This window comes from Lepidochelys kempii, chromosome 1, assembly GCF_965140285.1.
Source record: "Lepidochelys kempii isolate rLepKem1 chromosome 1, rLepKem1.hap1, whole genome shotgun sequence".
Taxonomy (NCBI): domain Eukaryota; kingdom Metazoa; phylum Chordata; order Testudines; family Cheloniidae; genus Lepidochelys; species Lepidochelys kempii.
The window spans coordinates 74,357,226-74,381,093 of NC_136380.1; the positions used below are offsets into that span (position 1 = coordinate 74,357,226).

General features: G+C 40.6%; 1 protein-coding gene across 13 annotated transcripts in view; it reads right to left on the reverse strand.

Moving 5' to 3' along the window:
- Positions 1-23,868, reverse strand: part of PCDH9 (protocadherin 9) — an 892,742-nt gene that overhangs the window by 800,254 nt on the left and 68,620 nt on the right. For 3 of the 13 annotated variants that reach the window (XM_073346304.2, XM_073346311.2, XM_073346319.2), the window contains exon 3: positions 68-150. The exons of 9 other annotated variants lie outside the window; for them this stretch is intronic. In XM_073346304.2, the coding sequence (XP_073202405.1) occupies positions 68-150 (83 nt within the window). Of the gene's footprint in view, positions 1-67; positions 151-17,091; positions 17,421-23,868 lie in introns of those variants that run through there. One more of the 13 variants, XM_073346328.2, reaches the window with a different exon arrangement.

A 23,868-nucleotide genomic window follows, 5' to 3' on the forward strand; every position in this document is an offset into this window, starting at 1 on the left:
TCATGCCCCTCTACTCTGATAGCGCTACAAAAATTTTCTTATGGATACCAGGGGATGAAATCCTTACCCCAGTGCACATTTTGTTGTTGATATCAAGGGGGCTAAGATTTCACCATTGATTCGGCAATACATGTGTGCCGTGACTGCATTCTGCAAGACACAAAATTCAGGGATCATTTAACTCTATTCTCTGATACAAGCCACTTGCAGAAGTTGCATATACAGTTATTTATTGTCCTCCTTCATTCCCCATTTTAAATTATTTGAAAAAGAAATCGCAAACTATGGTTCATCCTTTCATGGGTTTATATGCATTATGGGGATGATAAACGATTTGACTAGTCATCAATTAGGATGGTAAAAGCTTAAGAATTTTAATAAAGACAAAACACTTAAAGTACTTTAATAGCTAGAAATAAACTGTCATCCCTAATAAGAGCAGACTCTAATACTGTCCAATGCAAATTAATCACATATATGTATAGTACCAAGTATCTCATCAGTAACGTTCTGAATGACTTTGACATAGACCTGATGGACTTTTCTGTCATGTTAGTGATAAAATAAAAATTTCTAGTATACTATGCAGACATTAATCCAGCCTGACCGATAATTTTGGAGCTGCAATTACTAAGCAATACAAAAGAAGGCAACATAATACTTTAGTATTACATCAAATACAATTTGCCAAAAGGTTGCACATTCTGCAGCACAACAGAAAATATGCATAAGTATGATAAACTGTTAGTACTGGCCAATTTAGAGGTCAATAACAGAATACCAAAATCTTGGGTGCAAGTCAATAGCAAAGCTCCTATGTATTTCATTTGAGCCAGAATTTTATTCCTCATATTTATATTAAGTGTTCTTGAAGGATCAGAGCAGAATAATGCAGGGACAATAACTCCATTCCCTTGCTGCTGCCTTGAGATTTTCCTTGGAGAGGGAGGATGGCCTTATGGTTAAAATCTTAGACTGGGACTTGGAAGAAGTAGGTTCTATTTCCAAATCTACTACAGGGTTCCTCTGTGACCTTGGGCAATTCACTTAATCTCTCTTTGCCTCGGTTTCCCCATCTGTAAAATGCAGTGGATGATAATGCATTCTTTTTCCTCCCCTTTGCATCTATCTAGATATATCTATCTATATAAATAGTAAGAATTTCTTACCTATCTAAGTGTTTGCAGATTGCCTCACTCATTTGGGTTCTGATCATAGCTGTAGTCTTCAGGGGCTATTGTAATGCAAATAAATATTTGAATACCTTTAATATAAATTATTTCATATTTACTAAACAAGATTATATATTCTAAAGGTTAATTTGACCAGCGATAATGTTGACTTGTCTTTGTTCTCAGATCTGGTCTCATTTTGCCCAATATTTTGGAAAAGGAAACAAAGAAGTGGTTCAAATTCAATCTCAATCAAGCTGACATTGAGACAGTGTCAGCCGTTTCCTGAGACTTTAAAATAAACTATTCATTGCACCATTTGATAATTAAAATAAAAACATCAGCAGTGTTGTACTCCCCACACTACCTTTATCATAGCAACTCAGTAAACTACACAAACATTAGTCAGTTTGTACAGCACTTGGAAAATGTAAAGCACTACATAGGTGTGAAGTGTTATTGCCACAAATAATTTAAACAACCACATTAAGCATAATAATTAAATTGTGATACAAATTAAAAAAGAGAGGTAGCGACTTAAGATTTTTCTGGATGAAATGAAGGAAGAAGATCAATTTGGGGATCTTTGAAGACTTCATTCCGAACTGGGGTTAAGAAGTAGTCACAGAGGCTGGCAAAGAAAAGTAAGAGCAGACGACAAACTACAGGGTGCAGGGAGTAAGAGTTCAGACGCAGCAAGACAGATGTACAGTCAGGATAATTTCCCTTTAATAACAGAGTCTAAAATATTGTTCTCTTTGTGAGATTCTAAAAATGCTACTTGTCACCTCTCTCTGTGTCTTGCTGTGTCCAGACTCAGTTACTGCCCACACCCTGTAGAGTATTTCCTCTGCTCCCTGACCTAACCCAACATATAGGTTACTCACACTGCCTTGCTGGTCAGTGTTCATACTTTACGGGGGTACATAGGAGAATCATCTTTTAAAAGAAAGCCTAAAATCTCTTTCTTCGTTAGAAGTCTACATATTCTACTGCACAGGTTTCCTGGTAAGGACCAAGCAACGTTCAGAAGAGACAGGTTAGTAACTTATTTGTCATCCTGTTTGTCTCTAGAAGGAAACACAGGACTCTGTTTAGTAAATACTCAATGATTCTTACTTTTACATTTTATAAAACATTTTGAACTTTTTATTGGGCTTCAAATATTTGAACATTTATTAGGCTATTCGTGACCATACTGTTTTGTGGCAGTAATACAATACTGGCTATATTCCTTCCAATACATTTGCACATGTATGTGCATCAGACTGTAGAATAGTAAAACAGAATACTGTGGGCTGATGGCAAGACAAAATACTTGTCAACCCTTGCTCATGTTAGTGATCATTGACTATTTTATGTTGTCTAGACTTGCCCAAAGTTTTAATGGTAGTGCTTTGTATTGACCTATGGATTCAATACCTCTCCCACACTCTCACTTCTAGACCTGAAATGTCAAGGATGGAAGAAGTGTCATGACAGCAACACCACCAAACATTTTGGGAAAGAATGCTCCACATTTCTAGACAGTTAAAGAGCTTCATTCTGCATGAAACAATGGATAGCTGATACTGTATTCACCAACAGCCTTATGTTTATCAGCATGAAGTGCAGATCTGGTTTTCTGACACACACCCTATCACCCCAACAGATAACAGACAAAATGTATGGACCCTTAACTATCTAACACAAGATTTCCTCCTTCCAATGGTTTCTTCAGCCTTGTCTCCCATTATAATGTACCACAGGGATCACGCAAACAAAGACCTCAATGCAAGTCCCTCACACATGTGCCTACATTTATTAGAGCAGAATATTGTTCTACCCTCTTAGCCACCTTAAAATGCATCATTTCTCAAATGGATACCTTAATTAAAGAGGAAGTATGGCCTCATGGTGTAGGCCCTGGGCTCACACTTGGTAGATGTGGACTCAATTCCCCACTCTACCACCAATTTCCTTGGAAATACTGTGTGAAACTCATGCTCAATCTGGATTTGAATCTTGTGAAGGTTTTTTCTGGTTTTGTCTCCCACTTTTTGCTTATACTTTGTTTATTTCTGTAATAGCTATATAACCTCTTTCTCTCCTGCCTATTTAATGTGTTCTTTATAAACAACCAAATATTCCTTGATATGCTGAGAAGAAAATATGGATCTCATAGGCAAGATAAGAATGACTATTTAATAAAGTTATTGCTGGATGATCCCCTCATGAATTATTATTCTTGCTTGATGTCCAAACAATAAAATTGTACCACAGGAAGGAAATACAACTTTCCAAGGACTATGGAGCGAGTATTGAGTTTTTGTTTTTGATCTATATAAAGTCATTTAACAAAGATAAAACTTTTCCAATTCTGTTTGCATATGGCTCATTTGAAATTATAAGAAGAATTCACATTTATGCATATAACAAATTGTTTGGAGGTTGGTTCATTTCTTTTGGTGTTTTTTTTTCTCAAGAAATGACACTTCTTTTTGCAGATGAATCCCTGTATCTGCATGAACCCGTTCTTATGTCAGTGGGGTTCCACATAGTGGAAGAGTCCATCACCATGAAGGAGCTGGCAGGATTGGGAAAACAAATTGGCCAGTGTGCACCATGAAAAAACATCATTTACCAGTTGCTACCACTCAGTGGCATCTGCTATACCACTGTAGTCCTCTTTATTTATTTCAACCACAATAGCATGTTATTCTCAACCCTCTGATGTCGAACCATGCCATTTCAATGTGAACATGATCGTCAGCTACTGAGTTAACCATCTGATTGTGGCATGTTTAGCCAGCAAGCTTCTTTCTCATTTATAAGTCTACTTACTTGATTACCTGCAACATCTCATTCTATTTGGGACTAGGGTTTCCTGTGCAAGGTCATTTTAAATGCAAATATATATTATCACACACACACACACACACACAAACACCCCCTTTGGACCAGATCCTCAACTTGTGTAAATTGTTGTAGCTCAATGAAGACAATGGAGCTATGACAATTTATACTATCTGAGGATCTGGCCCCCTTTTTCCCAGCAGATTCAACTCAACTTCCATACTTATTCTTTCATTGCTTGTGAAAGGTGCAAGGTTGAAGTCCCCCAAAACTGCTATCCTTGAAACAGGCACAACATAGGCAGATGCAGCAATAATTACACTATCTTTGACCTGAAGCAACTATTTTGTGGCATGAGAAGATAATTTAGTCTTAATATGCATTGAGTCATTCTTTTGAGACTGCCTATAAGCGTACTTATTAGTGCCAAGTGAGTTTTGCACTCTGGACACCTGTCCACCAGGATCTGGGTTGATTCAGTGTTAAACTGATGGTTTTTATAACAGAAGCAGGTATACACAAATGTATTTCAACCCTCTTCTAAACTGTTTCATGTTTACAAAAATAACGATTCTGGTCCTTTAAATTACAGATTACCATAGAAGCACTAGTCTGAGCCATGTGCAGTTTCCTTTTGCCAATTTTCTGTGAGGCATTTGCTTAGACATTTTACTCACATTCAGTCACATTGAATTTCTAATCCCACTTCAAGACTCTTTGTACTATGCATTGTCTTTTACCCCCTCATTGGGAAACATGAGAATCTGCTCAGACAGACTTTGTCACATCACGTGTTATGGCTGTTTTGTTTTACATCATCTACTGAGGCGCAGAACACACTGACTATGACAAGAGGCTTTTTTCTGCTTAAAACAGGGGCGGGGGATGGGGGGCAAGCACATACACAAGTGAAAGTCACACAGTCCAAAAGGAAAAAAAAAGGCAAATTATCACTTATCATACTACTTAAATAGGTGTTGGCTAACATGCTAGTGATCTGCTGTGAAGTCAAGTTGCAAATAGATTCTATTGTGTTAGATTTGTATGTACCACATGTTACTCAGCTTTTGAGGCTGAGCCATTTATGTTTTTCATAATTATAACAAAAATGTTCTGTGACACTTTTATAAAGGGAAAGTTCTGCCAGGATTATGGTGAACAGTCTGTTTTATTTTTATATATAGATCACTGTCAACTAAAATTAAAGAGAAAGAACAAACGGGCAAGTTAAGCCCCTTTGTTACTGATGTTCCAGTGGACCTAGGGTGTGCCCATTGTTTCATTTGTTTCACATTCCACCTAATGTTCATAAGCAGCAACACCTGGATATACCCATAATATTCAGCAGCTCAGCAGGTATGGTTTACCTACATAGGGTTGGTTCACCAAGCAGCAAAGCATTTTCTGCCTGGATTGTTCAGAGGTCAGCAGATGCATGGACATACCTACTGTAACTGATATATTTAGCAGCAGTCAAGGTTTGTTATTGTGTAAGTTATTGTGGAGGGAGAATTTCAAAGCTGGCTAGATGACGATCTCCCATTATTTCAAGAGAAGCAACGCATTTACTTTATTGCACTCAGCACTGAGTTACACACAAATCTCTTAGTGGGAATGGTTCCTATACCACTGGTGCCAAATTCTAGTCTCAGATACATGGCATCCATCACTGAGAAGCTTGAAAAATCAGCTGTTGGGTTGATATTTTTAGTGCATGCACATATGAACTGAGCTACTGAACTTAAGCTCTGACCTTTTCAACCTGTTGTCTTCCTACTTCTGCTTTGTATGTGATCTTTTCCATGACCCTTTTAGCTTCCTATGACATATCGCACACTTAAGGTATATCTACACAGCAAACCGGTTAGTGCAGGTAACAATATAACAACAGTAGTGACACAGGATGTAAATACAACTCTGGGGTAAACAGCACCATTTTTGCCCCCTGTCTTCCCTACAGAACCTCTATTTTGTGCTGATAGTGACTGCTCTCTGTGGAAATAAACAGAAAAACTACTGAAATTATCTAAACTAAAACTGAGGTACTTTATTTTTGCCAGTAAAGAGATTTAGGGGAGAATATTGCCTCATCTATATTGTGCTACCATGTGCGGATATGTACGTAGGTCTTAGCCTTGCTCAGTCCCTCGGAGGAGGGATGTGGTGAATATCACTTTCCTGCAACCAAATTCTGGGTGACATTCAGAAAGGCATTGGCAGGCTTGAGAGAGAGACACAACACTCTGTAATTAGACAAAGCACTGTCCTGACACTTGGGTTGAGATTGTGAAAAGAAGTAAAGGAGCAAAAAATTGGGATATCCTAGAAACCTTCTCCAACAAAAGCTACATTCACACACCCTTATCCTTGCTCAATGAGACCTAGCACAAGTATATATGGTAGTGTAGCCACAGTAGCATGGGCAGTGGTTGCACAAGCACGGCTCAGCCCTGCCAACTACAAACCTGCCTGAACCCCATGTATACATACTTGGCACAGCTAAGCCATGCCACCACTCCCACTGCCCTTCTACCATGGCTACACGGCTATTTATATTCATGCAAGCAGTCATCAAGCTAGTGTATGTGCACACGAGCTAGGAATCACACTCCTTGCTCGTAGTGTAGATGTAGCCAAAGATAGATAAAGTCTGATTTTCGATCACACTGAACACAGATTTAAACCAGTGCAATGCCATTGACTTCAGTGGAATCACTCCTGATTTGCACCATTTTCAGTGATAGGCGAATCAGGCTCATAACGTCTACATTCCAATCATACATTTATACATAACTGTTACTCTATGTACTTTATGCCAGCTTGTCAGGATCTCCTTTAATCCTAACAGTTAGCAGGTGAACTGCTGAATGTCGGCTTGAGGAGGATGGAAAACTGTACTATGTGGTCCTTGTTTAGTGACCTTACAGTGAGAACACTGTTTTTTTTTTCTTCACAGCAGATGATTAAGCATTACAGATAGGATTAAAACCTTCACATCCTTAAACAAATGTCTTTTTCAAGTATCTAATACAAAGCAGGTCTAGAAAGTCTGCAGCTATAATGATTTCATGTTTTGCTGATCCGGGCCTTTTCTACTGAAAGACCTTTTAGTGGTCCCTAGTGGAAAGTTGAGATCAGCATTTAAATGCAGGTCTACCTTTTCAACATAAGTCCTCAGAAGCCAGTATTTCACAGTATGCTGAGAATACATAGATATAGATATTTTGAATATACATATATATTGTTGTCCTTTATTTGTGATGTCTCCAAGATTAATTAATTTTAATCAAGGGTCCGGAATTTGTGCTTGTTTTTCTCCTCTTCTCAGTTTATGTAGAAGCAAAAACACCTCCTAATAAGACAGCACATATTTAAGACACTTTCTTTGTGTGAAACACCTCTTTCCCCAGCCAGTTAGGGACCAATTATAGAAATTTCCTCTCTCCTTTCAATTTCTACAGCTGAGGAGCAGTCCTTCCTCTCCTAGGTAACAAGCATGCTGCACATGTGCAGTGGGACACAGAAAGCAAATGTGTTTGTTTTCTTTTCATTCTGTACAAGTAACCCTCACACTCTGTTATAAAGCCACAGCTAATTTTTAGTTTTAATTAAACAAGAATTCTCATTAAAGAAAATAAGCACACTGCAAAATCAATGAGGATATCAATTTACCTTGCACACCTGCCATCTTCTAGATCTGTCATTTTCCTCCCCCTCCTGCCTCCTGCAAAAACTCCCAGTAATGACATTCTCCAGGCAAAGGGCTCACAGGCTCCTCCTCCCAGCACTGTGGGTCCTACTGATTACATCATTTTAAACTAAAGTAATGTTCTTGTCCATTGGGAGGCCTTTAGGAAAAACTGATCAGTGCAAAAAGTTTCATGTTGTAAAGTTAATAGAACAACTGGCCTGCTCATTCAGTTCCTTCTTGTGTTTTGTGGTCTAAAGGAACCTAGTTAAATCAATCTCAGCCTACCTAAACTAAGGCCTTGTGTCATAAATATAAAGGGAAGGGTAACCACCTTTAAATCCCTCCTGGCCAGAGGAAAAACCCTTTCACCTGTAAAGGGTTAAGAAGCTAAGATAACCTCGCTGGCACATGACCAATGAGGAGACAAGATACTTTCAAAGCTGGAAGGGACCCTTCACTCTGTTTGTGTGATGCTTTTGCCAGGACCAGAGCAGGAATGCAGGTCAGAAGTCCTGTAAAGAGTTAGTAAGCAATCTAGTTAGATATGCGTTAGATTCTGTTTTGTTTAAATGGCTGATAAAATAAGTTGTGCTGAATATTCCTGTTTTTGTGTCTTTTTGTAACTTAAGGTTTAGCCTAGAGGGATTCTCTGTGTTTTGAATCTGATTACCCTGTAAGGTATTTACCATCCTGATTTTACAGAGGTGATTCTTTTACTTTTTCTTCAGTTAAAATTCTTCTTTTAAGAACCTGATTGCTTTCTCATTGTTCCTAAGATCCAAGGGTTTGGGACTGTGTTCACCTATGCAGATTGGTGAGGATTTTTATCTAGCCTTCCTTAGGAAAGGGGGTGTAGTGCTTGGGGGGGATATTCTGGGGGGGAAACGTTTCCAAGTGGGCACTTCCCCTGTTTGTCGTGTAACACTTTGGTGGTGGCAGCATTTAACCTAAGCTGTTAAGAATAAGCTTAGGGGGTCTTTCATGCAGGTCCCCACATCTGTACCCTAGAGTTCAGAGTGGGGAAGGAACCTTGACACCTTGTCTACACTAGAGGGGAGATTGATCTAAGTTACGCAACTTCAGCTACATGAATAACGTAGCTGAAGTTGGCGTACTTAGATCTACTTACTGCGCGGTTCACACTATGCGATGTTGACAGGAGATGCTCTCCCATCGACTCCCCTTGCACTTCTCGTTCAGATGGAGTACAGGTGTCGATGGGTGAGCAATTGGCGGTTGATTTAGCGGGACCCATTAAATCGACTGCCGATGCATCAATCGCTGCACATCGAACCCCCAGTAAGTGTAGAGAAGCCCTCAGTATACAAGACAAGCAGGCTCATTTGGTGCTCTATATCCACATATTGCAATTGTACTTCCCATTGTGAATGTGAAACAATGCATACCATACGGTATGACCTTGTCAAACTCACTGAGTAGCAAATGTAAGGATCAGCATTCTCAACCACTGCTGTATACCTTTAAAGTTCTACTTCTGAGAAGCTCCATTTCTTAGCTAAAAAAGGCACATGCCATTCTTTCAGTGCATGAAAGCTTTATGTGGCAGATCCTGGTGAGAAGAGGAATGATCAAACTTTGGAGTTTGACTTATATATCTAAGCCAGGATCATGAAGGTGATCCTTCAGATCAGGGAGTTGGGTTTTGAGTTGTTTTTTTTTTCTCCTTCTCCAAGATATTCCCTTTTGGTAATTGTCTCTAGGTAGTGACAGCTTTAAAACAGTGCAAACTGTGTATTCTGGGTCCTACTGTGGAAAGAAAAGCCTCATTCCGCAGGTCATGGGGGAGGCAAAAAAAAAAATATTTTGACTAACTTCTGCCTTGAGATATGCCAACGGCACCCCCTAAAATTTGACAAAGCATGAAGAGAATTCCCTTCACTACACAGAACCTCCAAACTAATGCCCTAATCCTGCAACAGACCCTGTACAGCAGATTCCTGTGTCCACACGGAGCTCCACTGACTTCAATAGGTTCTGCACACGTGCAGGACTCTGCCCAAGCACAGCAGCGTGAAGGCCTAGGATATTAAAAGAGTCAGCGTGTGGAGAAGGTGCTAAAGGATCTATAGGGAAGGAAAACAAGAACACAAACCAGTCCTAGGTTCTGAACCAGTTTTATGGGAAACACAGCAAAAAATATTTCAGTTTCACTATTCTGTGGCCTGCTTTGCCGGCTGCTGCAGTGACTTGGTTGGCTTCCCCAGTGCTGGTATGCAACAAGTGTAATCTTTATCAGTGCACACATACAACACTACATACAGTGTGTTACACAGACCCCTAAATACATAGACACATACATCAAATAATAAATTAACAGTAAATACTTGTAGCAACTAAAACCTCATTCTTCAAGGCTAAAGCTCTCTGCAAGCTGAGCAAAGAAACAGCTACACTAGCTCACCCTTACAGTAACTATCAATATCTGTCTAGAGGGCATGACTAATATTTAATACTGCTTAAATTATTATGTAAAAATTAGCATTCACTAATATAAATATGCGCTGCTCCTTCTACCATCCTCCATCTCACTGGTTAAGATTATTGTATATCATGTCCAAAATATGTGCTTTGAATATTAGTTTAATATCCTAATTGTAATAATCGACTCCAGTCACACGGATACAAATTTTCAGCGAAGTGCGCAGTTAATTAAGAGTTTGCTACGTTGAACATGTGTTCCCCTTTGAGGCAACATCAAAAGCAAACTTGGACCAATGTTAAGAAATATATACGAGTAGCTCAGATGTGATTCACCTGCAAGGTAATGTGCTCTAGAGGACTGCAGGCAGGGTTAATAGCTCTCAGATCAGAGCTCCTGAGCTCTAATCTTAGCTCTCACACAGATTCCATCTGGGGTCTAAGACAAGTCATTAACCCTCTCTGCTTTTATTTTTTTTTCACTTGTAAAATAGGGATAATAATAGTTAACGGTTGCCATGAAAAAGTCAATATCTACCAATGGCAACCACCCCATCTAACCTGAGATTCCACATTTAGGGCACGCTCCTGCCGTCTTTTAAGTCAATGGCAAAATTCCGTATTTCCTAATCTAACCATCTAGAAATTCTGTGGTAACTCAAATATTACAGGATTGTACCTATTGGCAAATGTCCTCTGTTTAATGGTGATTACTGTACTTAGCTGCCTCAGAGGGAAGTTGGGAGAATTAATTAGTTCATGTTTGTACTGAATTTTGAAGAGCTAAAAAAATAAAAACCACAATGTGAGTGGTTTATTACCTCAGGAATTTTGCATTTATGGCCTGATCCTGTTCCCACTGCAGTCAACGGAAGTGTTGTCATTGGCCTCAATGCAAACAGCTTCAGGCTTTCATTAAGTCTGTGATCTATCACAAATGAAATGATTGTGGTGGCCTCAACCTCATGTAGTGTCTGTCTGCCTAAACCAGAAAAGTGTAGCATGATTTCAAATCGTTATTATTATTACTTATGATTTGTAAAGCCCACATAGTTTCCTATGATCTATATAGACAACTAAAAACGAGACAATTCATGTTCCAGGAGCTTGTAGTCCAGACAGACAGTACATACTATTGTAGGGAAGGGGAAGGGAAGCAACAAGCAGCAGTGCTGTGTGATATACATTGGCCTGCTTTGCAGTGACACCTACAAAAAACTAGACAAGTTAGACTGATGCTAAGCAGAGACCACAGCCTATGACGCTGACCAAAATTGTCTGTTTCCTTGTTCTTCCCGATCTGTCCATATCCATCTGTTGTCTTTTTCCTTATAATTAGATTGTAAGCTCTTGGGGGCAGAAACTGACTTGCTGATCTGTGTTTGAACAGTGCACAACAGGATCCTGGTCCATGATTAGGGCTCCTAGGTGTTATGATAATATACAATAATAAATAATGGCCCTGCAACTTTCTTTTTCTTAAGGGGGGATTTAATATGAAGAGGGGGAAGACACAGAGGATTCAGTGAAGGGAGAAGTTCCATGTTGATATAAGCTACAGATGCTGAGGATGAACCAGAGGAAATATATAAACTTGTCAGTGTGCATTACCACATACCACACAACAGAACCACTAACCCAGGAACCTATCCTTGCAACAAAGCCCGTTGCCAACTGTGCCCACATATCTATTCAGGGGACACCATCACAGGGTCTAATAACATCAGCCACACTATCAGAGGCTCATTCACCTGCACATCAACCAATGTGATATATGCCATCATGTGCCAGCAATGCCCCTCTGCCATCTGCATTGGTCAAACTGGACAGTCTCTGCGTAAAAGAATAAATGGACACAAATCAGACGTCAAGAATTATAACATTCATAAACCAGTCGGAGAACACTTCAATCTCTCTGGTCATGCAATTACAGACATGAAGGTCGCTATCTTAAAACAAAAAAAACTTCAAATCCAGACTCCAGCGAGAAACTGCTGAATTGGAATTCATTTGCAAATTGGATACTATTAATTTAGGCTTAAATAGAGACTGGGAGTGGCTAACTCATTATGCAAGGTAGCCTATTTCCCCTTGTTTATTCCTACCTCCCCTCCCCCCAGACGTTCTGGTTAAACTTGGATTTATGCTGGAAATGGCCCACCTTGATTATCATGCACATTGTAAGGAGAGTGGTCACTTTGGATGAACTATTACCAGCAGGAGAGTGAGTTTGTGTGTATGTGTATGGGGGTGGGGGGTGGGTGAGAAAACCTGGATTTGTGCTGGAAATGGCCCACCTTGATTATCATACACATTGTAAAGAGAGTGGTCACTTTGGATGAGCTATTACAAGCAGGAGAGTGAGTTTGGGGGGGGGGGAGGGTGAGAAAACCTGGATTTGTGCTGGAAATGGCCCAACTTGATTATCATACACATTGTAAGGAGAGTGATCACTTTAGATAAGCTATTACCAGCAGGAGAGTGGGGTGGGAGGAGGTATTGTTTCATGGTCTCTGTGTATATAATGTCTTCTGCAGTTTCCACAGTATGCATCCGATGAAGTGAGCTGTAGCTCACGAAAGCTCATGCTCAAATAAATTGGTTAGTCTCTAAGGTGCCACAAGTACTCCTTTTCTTTTTTCGAATACAGACTAACACGGCTGTTACTCTGAAAAGTGTGCATTATGAATCCCCATCTGTGCCCGATCCACACAGACTGTGAGTCTGTTACAGCTCTCAGCTTCAGAACCTCGTTCTATAGCTCAGTGGTTTTCAAACTGTGGGTCACGACTCAAAGCACTGGGTTGCGGTGGCTCCGGTCAGCACCGCTGACTGGGCAGTGAAATGTCCCGTTGGTGATGCTCCCAGGATAAGGCTGGCTAGTTCCTGTCTGCTCTGACACCACGCTGCACCCCGGAAGTGGACAGCAGCAGATCTGGCTCCTAGACATGGGGGCCACAGGGCTCCGCACGCTGCCACCACCCCGAGCACCAGCTCTGCACTCCCATCGGCTGGCAAGATGGTGGCTGTCACACCTGTTGTCACCATTCCAAACATTCACTTCCTGAAGGACGACACCTTTTGCCAATCCCTAGAACATAGGGTGATTCATCCAGAAGTTGCAATTCAGCACAGTGGAAATGAGGGAGTATACAGACTATCAGGAGGGGCTAAATTCAAAGAATAAAGGAAGAATTGACATATCTTTTTTTTTTCAGAAAACAAGCAGAGCAAAACTACTACTTCCCCTTTAAGAGAGGGGAGAGGGTAAAATGGCGACAAAACATCTCTGGACAGTGTTAAGCCACTGGCAAAGGACTATCATTGGCTGAAATAGTGGCGGAGAATTTAAACACCGTTAGGAGAGCGAAGACAGAGTGTGCAAAAGACAGGCACCCGTGTGGAAAGCAGAACATTTCTGAGCATGTTTTATCTCCAGAAAAGGAAAACTCTATCAAGAGGGGACAATACAAAACTCCTGCTTGAAAGGCAAAGGATATTTCTGAGCCTACTCCTTTTCTTCTCTCCATAGCAGTGTTTCAAGGGATTCCCACATTGCTACAAACACTTAAGAAAACCTGCTAACTAACCATTTAAACCAGAAGAGCAACAAGGGACAAACTCTATTTCGTCTGTATTGGTTCCACACTTGGCCTCCTCAGTAGTCATATATCATTATTCATCTCAGCTTCGTGTCACAGTCCTTTTCAGATCTCTATTTTCAAAAGCCTGATAGCTCACAAGCAGCGTTTCTAAACATAAGATCTCCTGCCTTTGAAACCACTATCTATAATGCAGCCACATATTCAAGTGAGTGCTGAGTCCACACTGGGGAACTGAGTATCTCTACTTCTCAATGCTATAAACACCCATTTCTAGCCTTGCTGTGAGGTTTTGGAATTTAAAGCTCTTACATTCTTTATTTATAGTAAAGGTTGTTTCAAGATCCACGACTGAACATTGCCCTTGCTGGGCCCTGGGCAGAGGTAAATTTGGGTAGGAGAGAAGGGTATCTGCACATATGGAGGGAGGAGGAGGAATATTTCTCCAATAGTTGATTTCTCTCTTTAAAAAAAATAAAAATAAGTGGCAGCTTTTGATGCTGATCTGGGGTTAAGGATGTTAAAGTCCCAGAGAGATGAATAAGTGAGCAAAGTGACAGTCAGAGAAGTACATGATACTTCTTATGTGGCTCTGCATTTTCTTATATGGGAATCACCTGTATATATACATGGACACATATGTGTATATGCATGTGATAAGCTGTAGAGCTATGTGAGAAATTAATTTATTATTGTTAACCACCTATGGTGTCCTGTGTCCACTTTTCATCACCTCTAGATTTACACTAACATTCCAAAATCCTGAGGAGCAGCCATTTACACACACACACACACACACACACACACACACACACACACACACACACATCCATTTTATGAATAACAAATTGCAATGCAAATTCTTGACATAAAATTTTGCATTAAAAATTCTCATCTGTGTTACAGGCAATGGTTTAAAAAGTGTTAAATCACTTAGGTGCCTAATTTCCATGAGACTTAGGCACTTCTGAAAATGTTTTATACTATTTCTTTACTTTTTACTCAATTTAGACAGTGACATTCTATTAGGCAGCTTAACTTTTGGTTTACAGCCAATTTCATTTTCTGGTTCTTGTTCGCAATGGGCTAACCACAGAGAAAGGATGACCCAACAGTTGCGGTGCTGGCTTTGGGATTCAGGAGTTTGTGTCTGAGTCCCTGTTCTAGCACACAATTCCTGTATGACCTTTGCTGAGTCACACAGTCTCGCTGTGCTTCAGTTTCTCATCTGTAAAATGGGGCTAACCCCTTCCTCACAGGGATATTGTGAGGATAGATACAATAAATAAATAAAGATTTGAGTCACTCAGATCCTGTGGTTACAAAAATGTTCACATCTTCCAGCCAGCTCTAATAAAAGCCCATTTTAAGTCAATAGGAGTCTCCTATAGACATCAGTGGTTTTTATATCTGGCCTTTGCACAGCAAAGTGATGTTTGGGTTTCCACCATTGGAAACCCACTGCAGGATAATATTTCAATAGATAACAAGGTTGGGGTTTTTTTTCCCCCACTGAGGTGATTTTGTTTGTTTGTTTTTGTTTTAACACTGAACAGTTCTATTTGGTTTTGTTTCTGTAAAATCCTTTGTTTACAGCAATTTAGTCTTGGACAAAAATACTTGACAGTGTCCCTTCTCACCAGTGAAAGAACCACAGGGGAAGAGAATCAGAGGGAGGAGAAGAAAGGAAAATGGTGATGGGAGTGAGAGTTGCAAAAATACAGCAGTGATGAGAACTGCCAGGATAAAGAGCCACTGTGAGAGACATGAAAAGGAAGAGGAGCACTGCTACAAGAAGCGGAACTTGGATAGTACAGTGTTTGAGTAGCTGCTAAACAAATATTCACTGTAAAGCAAGTGAAGGAAAGAGGTACAAGTGAGGAAAGGGAAGGAGGGGGCGGGGAAAGTCAGAGGGTTTGAAGTAAAAGGAAGAGCAGAAGAAATGCATACTGTATTTGCTAAGTCTCAGGACTCTGCCACATGGATTCATGGTGAGCGAAACATTACTTTATTCTCAGCCATACAACTTTTCATTCGCTTCAACAAACACCCCACATCATACCATTTCTCATTCTGTTACAAGGTTTTTAGTTAAGTTTCACATTATTTTCCAGCTTCTCTCAGACCCCATACAAAGACACTTTGCCCACACTAGCCTTTTCACACTATGTCAGTTATCATTCATTATGAAGCTGAAAGTCTGACACTGTTTAACTGAGCACAGCTACAGACCCTACACTGTTTCAGAATCTTCTGTAAACTAATCCAGTTTGTTATAAGTATGATAATCATAGAATCACAGAAGATTAGAGTTGGAAGAGACCTCAGGAGGTCATCTAGTCCAACCCCCTGCTCAAAGCAGGACCAGTCCCCAACTAAATCACCCCAGCCAGGGCTTTGTCAAGCCTGATCTTAAAAACCTCTAAGGATGGAGATTCCACCACCTCCCTAGGTAACCCATTCCAGTGCTTCATCTCCCTCCTAGTGAAATAGTGTTTCCTAATATCCAACATAGACCTCCTGCACTGCAACTTGAGACCATTGCTACTTGTTCTGTCATCTGCCACCACTGAGAACAGCTGAGCTCCATCCTCTTTGGAACCCCCTTTCAGGTAGTTGAAGGCTGCTATCAAATCCCCCCTCACTCTTCTCTTCTGCAGACTAAACAAGCCCAGTTCCTTCAGCCTCTCCTCGTAAGTCATGTGCCCCAGCCCCGGATCATTTTCACTGCCCTCCGCTGTACTCTCTCCAATTTCTCCACATCCTTTCTGTAGTGGGGGGCCCAAAACTGGACGCAATACTCCAGATGTGGCCTCACCAGTGCCAAATAGAGGGAAATAATCACTTCCCTTGATCTGCTGGCAATGCTCCTACTAATGCAGTCCAATATGCCATTAGCCTTCTTGGCAATAAGGGCACACTGCTGACTCATATCCAGCTTCTCATTCACTGTAATCCCCAGGTCCTTTTCTTCAGAACTGCTCCTTAGCCAATTGGTCCCCTCAAAATGCCTCGGGCTCCTCAAAATAAGTATATGTAAATTGTGTAGTGCAGTTGAAAGGCAGCAGTTTGGTATGTACTAGATATTATAAGGTCAAGAGGCAACTATCTCACTGAAAAACATCAACATTCAAAAATATGTCCCCAAATCATATGATAGACAGTTAGGGAGTCTGTGTACTCACCATTAGTGGGTCATTTGACTGTGGGTCTGTGTTTTCTCCATTCATGGATCACATGTTAGACACACGGATTAACAGTGAGCAAGACATTACTTTATTGTCAGCCATAACACTTTTCATTCGCTTCAATAAACACCCCACATCATACCATTTCTCATTCTATTACAAGGTTTTTTAGTTCAGTTGCACATTATTTCCCATCTTCCCTCAGCCTGGTAACCGCATACAAAGTTTGCTAGCTGTCTCACCGCTTTGCCCACATCTCAATGAAAAACACTAGCATTCAAAAACATGTCCCCAAATCATTCGAGCGCTTCTCTTTTTGAGGAGTCTGATACATTTGAACAAGAAAACAGAAAGTGTTCCTTTTACTCTTTCCCACACTGTTCATGCTATCCATTTATCACCAGCCAATCTTGAGAGATGACTGTGGCCTGTTCCTGTCCATCTGTAGTAGCATATGTAGATTCTCCTCCACATGATATAAAAGCAGCTGCAACTGTAAAAGACAAGATTCTGGAAATAGGTGGAGGTAAGCAGCCAGTTAGGAGAAAGCTATGAAGGCACTACCATTATTCTAGCTTTGAACTAACTGACTGCAGTCTGGCTCTGATTGAGCAGAGCACTTAAGCACACGCTTAGCCTTAACCACATGAGCAGTCCCATGGGCTTTAATGGGACCACATACTTAAAGTTAAAACACATGCTGAAGTGCTTTTCCAGATTGGGCCATAGTGTTCTGAACCTTACAGGATCAAGCGTTTTATAGTGAAAGAAAAAAACATTGCACAATCTTTACATTTTTAGTTGACTTTAAACTTAAATAACTACAGCCAAGTTTACAGATATGGTACACCTATCACAGTAACTAAAATAATCATGAAATATGTATAGTCATCACACTAGAAGAGATACAATTGCCTATATTCATGGGAAAAATTATTGCTGGCAACGTTAGCTCTTTGCTAGACATTTTGATGGTCTCCTTTACATCTCTGGAGCCAAATTCTGCAATCATTTGTCTAAATTCCCTGAAAATCTCAACTTCAGCATTTAGGAGGTTGAGAGGTATGTCTGTCTGCAGAAAGTAAGTGAAGGAAAGCAAAAATTAAGATATGAAGTTCAGATTGATTATGTGTGCTTACTAGACTAATGGAGTGCACATTTTGTCCTACTTCTGAGAAGCATATCAGGAACTTCTTGCTCCTATAGTACATCAGAAGTAAAATAACTGATACTATATGAGTTATTGTAAACTTGATCTTATACTAATTGTCCCAGTGCTAGTGCAAATTTTCAAAAGTATTCTGCAACCAGTATACTGGATTAAAATCTTTTTCCACCCCAATCCTGAAAAATGAATCAGAATTACAAAAAAGTTCTAGAAGTAAATAACGTATCTACTGTACACTTTCAAGTTGTTTGTTAAGATGTACAGGATTCCTTCCAGTTGTTTTCACTCCGAAAACTGAAAACACTGACTAAACAGATATATGTATTTTTTTCAAATGATCTTCAATAACTAGATTGTAGAACTGTGTGAACTCTTTGATGTAAAATAACAAACACTTGAATTCGCCTACGTATGAATTCACAAAGTTCTGTGAACATACAGTGATTCGTACACAATTTTCCTTGGCAGAACATAAGGACAAGATTTTTATGAATGGGTGTCTAAACGCAGGCTCCCAAGTCGGTATTATTGTGCTGAACCCATGTCCTCCTGTTAGTGGAAAGACACATTTTAAAAGCATGCTATTGATAATTCCTGTACCTCCCTCAAGCTCATCTGTAGTCAGTGATCTGTTCAATCTGCCTGAAACTGGGTGGAACAAGGAGCTCTCTCTGGGAGTTTATGGGCTCCAGTACAGCAACATGCAGAACCCTAAGTAGAGATTTGTGGCTGTACAGGCACAGACTGAGTTATCACTGGTATAAATTGCGTGGAATATTTAATTTAGGGTGGTTACACACAAAATATTCCTGCCCTTCTGAATGTCTTTACCATTTTTGAAAGTTATTCCTCACAGAGCTTTTTCAGGCCTAGCCCAGCCCAGAATCAAACCCGACCAAAGTACAGCTGAACTGAATCCAATTGACGCATGCTGTCCGTTTTCAGACCCAACCTGATCCCAACACTTCCCCCAACCCTGTGTCAGGGCCAGGTCCACTGCCTCGTCCTTGGCATTCAGCATGGTGGGAGCTTCCCGCTCTCTACAACCTGTGCTCGCAATCTATCTCTGGCTGCTCCTTGCCCCTGGGGTTGGCGCAGTGGTGGCTGCATGCCCCTCAGACTGAGAGGTGCTGCGACTTAACAGCAAACTCACTCTGCAGCACACACAGTGCAGAGAGGCAATGGCAGCCATGAGTGGGACAAGCAACTTTCTCTGTGGCAACTCTATAGGCAGGAGGATGTGATCAGAGATGACCTGAACCAACCCAAGCCCGAGAGGGTTGGATTATTTGCAGACATGACCTGACCGAAACCCAACACATGGAGTTGAGTCCCATCATGTTCAGGGTGGGTTACCAGGCTCTAAGTTCTCTTACATATAATGTGGAAGAATGGTAGAACTAATACAAGCTTTCAAACTTCATACATCTGCCCAGGGTACAGGAAAACTATTTCCTCTTGGATTAAAAAGGTGGCTGCAGCATTCATTGCACCCATCAGATGCAGCGTTAGATATATTCCACTCCACCAGTTTTCCAGCACACCCACACCCACACACCCCTGGATTGTCCGATTTGTTAAGGCCATGTTTCTCCAAGTAAGTGAAGGTTCATAGCATTTAAGGCCAGAAGGGACCATTATACTTATCAAGTGTGACCTGCTGCTTAACACAGACCACAAGAAACTCACCCAGTGATTCTTACCTCAAACTCTATAAATTATGGCTGAGCTAGATCATCAAGTGATGGAGAATCCACCATGTCTCCAAGTAAGTTGTTCCAAAGATTAATTACCCTCAGTGTAAAAAAGTATCTTACTTTCACTTTGAATTCATCTAGTTTCATCTGCCAGCTACTGGATCTTGTTATTCCTTTGTCTGCTAGCTCAGAGAGCCCTCTACTCTCTGCAGTCTTCTTCCTATGTACATATTTATAGATCATGGTCAAGTCATCTCTTAACTTTTTCTTGGATTGAACTTGGATTTTCAACAGGTTGATCTTGTTTAGTTTCTCACTGCAAGGCAGATTTTCATTTTTGTGGCTCTTTTCTGAACTCTCTCTATTTTTTCCCAACATCATTTTTAGAGCATGGATACTGGGACAGAACACAGTAATCAAGTAATGGGCTTGCTGACTCTCAACTGGTAAAGGTTCCTTACGGACCCTACACCAGTGAGGTGAGTCAGACATGCTTCTGTGAAGCTCTACCTTGTGTCATGGTTGGGTGGTTGAGGTTCAGGGAGCCATCAATGGCTCTCTGCAGTGTCCCCTCTCCACTGCACTTGAGCAGAGCTCAAGCAGGGTGGAGAATCTGCCTCTAAGATCCAAGAGCCACACTGTGACAGCCCTTCGTGCAAGTGCCTTATTCGTGTAAATGTCTGTCACAAACGCAACCTCTGCTCTTGAGGAAACACAAGAACTCTTCCCTCAGCACAACCTTGGGAGAGTGCAGGCAAAGGTGGGGACATGGCGCTGCCCATGTCAGCACCCACACAGAGTGGGGATGGACACACTAGGGATTCAGACTCTACCACTCCAAAGAATGCTGCAGCCTGCACTTGCATCCTTTGCTGGTCGGAGCCCTTCAGGGATGAACTGTGCATCTCTACGACCCAGTCTCACCTGAAGTTCCCCATGGGCTATTGCAACTGCTGAGCACCCGCCTCTCAAATCAGTAGGTAAAATCCTCATTGCAGTTTGACCCTATCATTTGAGGAAGCACATCATATGTAAGGAGAGTATAATTTTACTGTACCCTTGTATAGGGGTTGCAAAGATGGGGTGATATAATTTTAGCAGGAGCGCTGAATATTCCAATGGCCATGTTAAGCTTCTGTCCCTACCCATAGAAGCCTGAGCAGAGCCATAATGAGCAGAGAAATCATGTTTTCTTTCCCAACAAACCTGGAGTGTACACTGGACATTGTGGGTGAAATCTGGACCCCATTGAATTCACTAGGAGTTCCCACTGAAATTGATGGCAGAACTCCTAGTGAATTCAATGGGGTCTGGATTTCACACTCTCTCTTTTGTTTGACTGATTTTGATCAGGAACCAAATTGACTGGATTTCGTACAATAATTTCTCTAATTGTCCAAGAAAGGGAGAGCAGCCTGAAGACATAAGGTCACTTCTTTTCTAGTAAATCCATTGCACAGTATCCAGTGTCTCTAACAGGTTGCAGAGACATTTTTTTTTTTTTAGAGATTATCTGGCTTGTGACAGTGAGGGGTGAGAAAGGTGAGGTCCTGCAGGATGTAACCCAATTTCTTTCCTCTTTATCTTCCAGGGCTTTTTAAGGGATGTCTGTCTCTTCCGACAGCCCATCTCTTTGAGAAAAACTAGATGCCATGAAAAAAGCAAGATAGCACTCACTCAGGATCCCCACAACTCCACTCCTGAATATTCTGCCCTCTTTCAGGATATTCCTAGATAATTTTCTTGCTCACAAGTGATAAAGCAAGGCATTTTTTCTTCTCATCCACAACTGAGGAAAATGTTTCTTTCCTCTGGGCTTCAGAAAACATCTGAAAAATGGGTGCAAGGCACCTGAGACCTAGGGTGCAGTTAAAAAAAAATCTAAAACCCACAAGCAAAGAGTGCTATTTTTATTTTAAAATGAGTTTTGTTTGTTGCATTCAATTGTTAAAATGCCACATATTGACTGCAATGCCCATGGAATGCTTTGGGCATTTATCCCACTACAGGCCAAAGTTCTGTATCAGCGACTGCAGGGGCATAAGCAAAGAGCTTGGCTCTTAAATGGGGACTGGCTCTGATCACAGCTACATCAGAGGCTTAGCCTCACAACAGAATCTGTTTGTGGGTTTCTCCTCAGAACATTCATGAAGCACTGCAGGATGACATGCAGTCCCTACCGCTGTACAATGGAAGCCTCGCTTTCCCTCTGTTATTCTGGTGAACAGGGCAGCTTGTGGTATTCTCATAAATAATTTTTGTTATCATTTAGGAAAAAAAATGTGTATGGGAATTCTTACTATTCTCTTCCTCTGGAACTTCATGGAAGCTTTCACTCCCCATCTGGAGGGTCAGCTGGGACACTTACAGGGCCTCTTAAGTTTGAATAGATCTCACATATAAGTTTCTTTGCTGATGGTAGAAGTGTCAGAGGTAAAAAAAACCACACACACACACACACACACCTCACAGCAAATGAAATATATCAGCAAGTGGTATAATCAATAACAATATAATATTCTTACCTAAATAATGGTACAGCAGCAGACATGTGTAAGGCAGAGATGAATTATTCAGTAGGCCTGCTTTGCTGGTACATTGCTCCTTCCATGCTTTAAGCTCTTTTATGACTGACACAGCACTCTCTAACTTTACCTCCCTCTAAATATCTAAATCCTTTTTTTCCCCTCTTCTTTGAAAGCTAAATTAGCTGAGGAGCATCAGGCTCCATACAGCTCATGTGATGGCAAAGTTCTTTCAAGCATCTGGAAGCTTTTTGAGTGTTTCATTTCTTAACAGCCATAGTTTCACATGCATGTTTGTTATGTTTGTCAGCAGGCACATGCATGCTAATTATGTCAACAGGTGCCTGGAGAGACTATATGGGATTTTAATGTACTACAGATTATGGGGAAGTGTAGGAAACAGTTTCTCTTGTTAAAATTAAGTGCCAGATTCTTATGCGACTACTCTAATTAAAAAAAAAAAAAGCTTGTAATTTACATTTACTTTTCCTAGCTCTAGCAATTACAGTTATAAAAGACTTATTTAAGCGTCTAGTCCATCAGTCTGCTGGTGTTGGATCGTTCCAGTCAGTATATTTTCTTGCACTACATCTAGTTCAGTTTCAAATGTCCAAGAAATGCAGCTTCCGCATTTTCCCCAGGGAAGCTATTTCACCGTCTAACAGAGTTCATCATTAGGCATTTTCTCTGATGTTCCAGCTAAGTTCCTTTCCTTCATTCATTCTCTAGTCCCATTAAGTTTAGTTAACTCCCGCTAAAGAGGTGTGTGTGTAGCTATTATCTATAGCTAAATAGCAGCTTTGATTATTCAGGCTGATTTTGTGTCAAAGAATGCACACAAACACATAAAAATTGTCATCTTGGTTTGGAAAAGTCAGTGGATTCACACTCTGTGGTTCTCAGCCAGGGTTACATGTACTCCTGTGGGTATGCAGAGATCATCTGGGGGTATACCAACTCATCTAGATATTTGCCTAATTTTACAATATGCTACATAAAAAGCACCAGCAAAATCAGTACAAACTAAAATTTCAGACAACTATTTGTGTATACTGCTCTAGATACTATACACTGAAATGTAAGTACAATATTATATTCCATTTGATTTATTTTATATTTATATGGTAACCATGATAAAAGAAGCAATGTTTCAGTAATGGTGTGCTATGAAGGATAGCTCAGTGGTTTGAGCATTAGCCTGCTAAACTCAGGCTTGTAAGTTCAATCCTTGTGGGGACCATTTAGGGATCTGGGGCAAATATTGGGGATTGTTCCTGCTTTGAGCAGCGGGTTGGACTAGATGATCTCCTGAGGTCCCTTCCAACCCTGATATTCTATGACACTTTTTACTTTTTTGTCTGATTTTATAAGCAAGTAGTTTTTAAGTGAGGTGAAACTTGGGGTACGCACGACAAATCAGACTCCTGAAAGGGGTACAGTAGTCTGGAGAGGTTGAGAGTCAATGTGCTATAATAATATGGCAACAGTGTTGCAAATGTCTGTGAAATTCTTAAACCTCAAAATATAATTGCTTTATTAGAGAAGTATGCC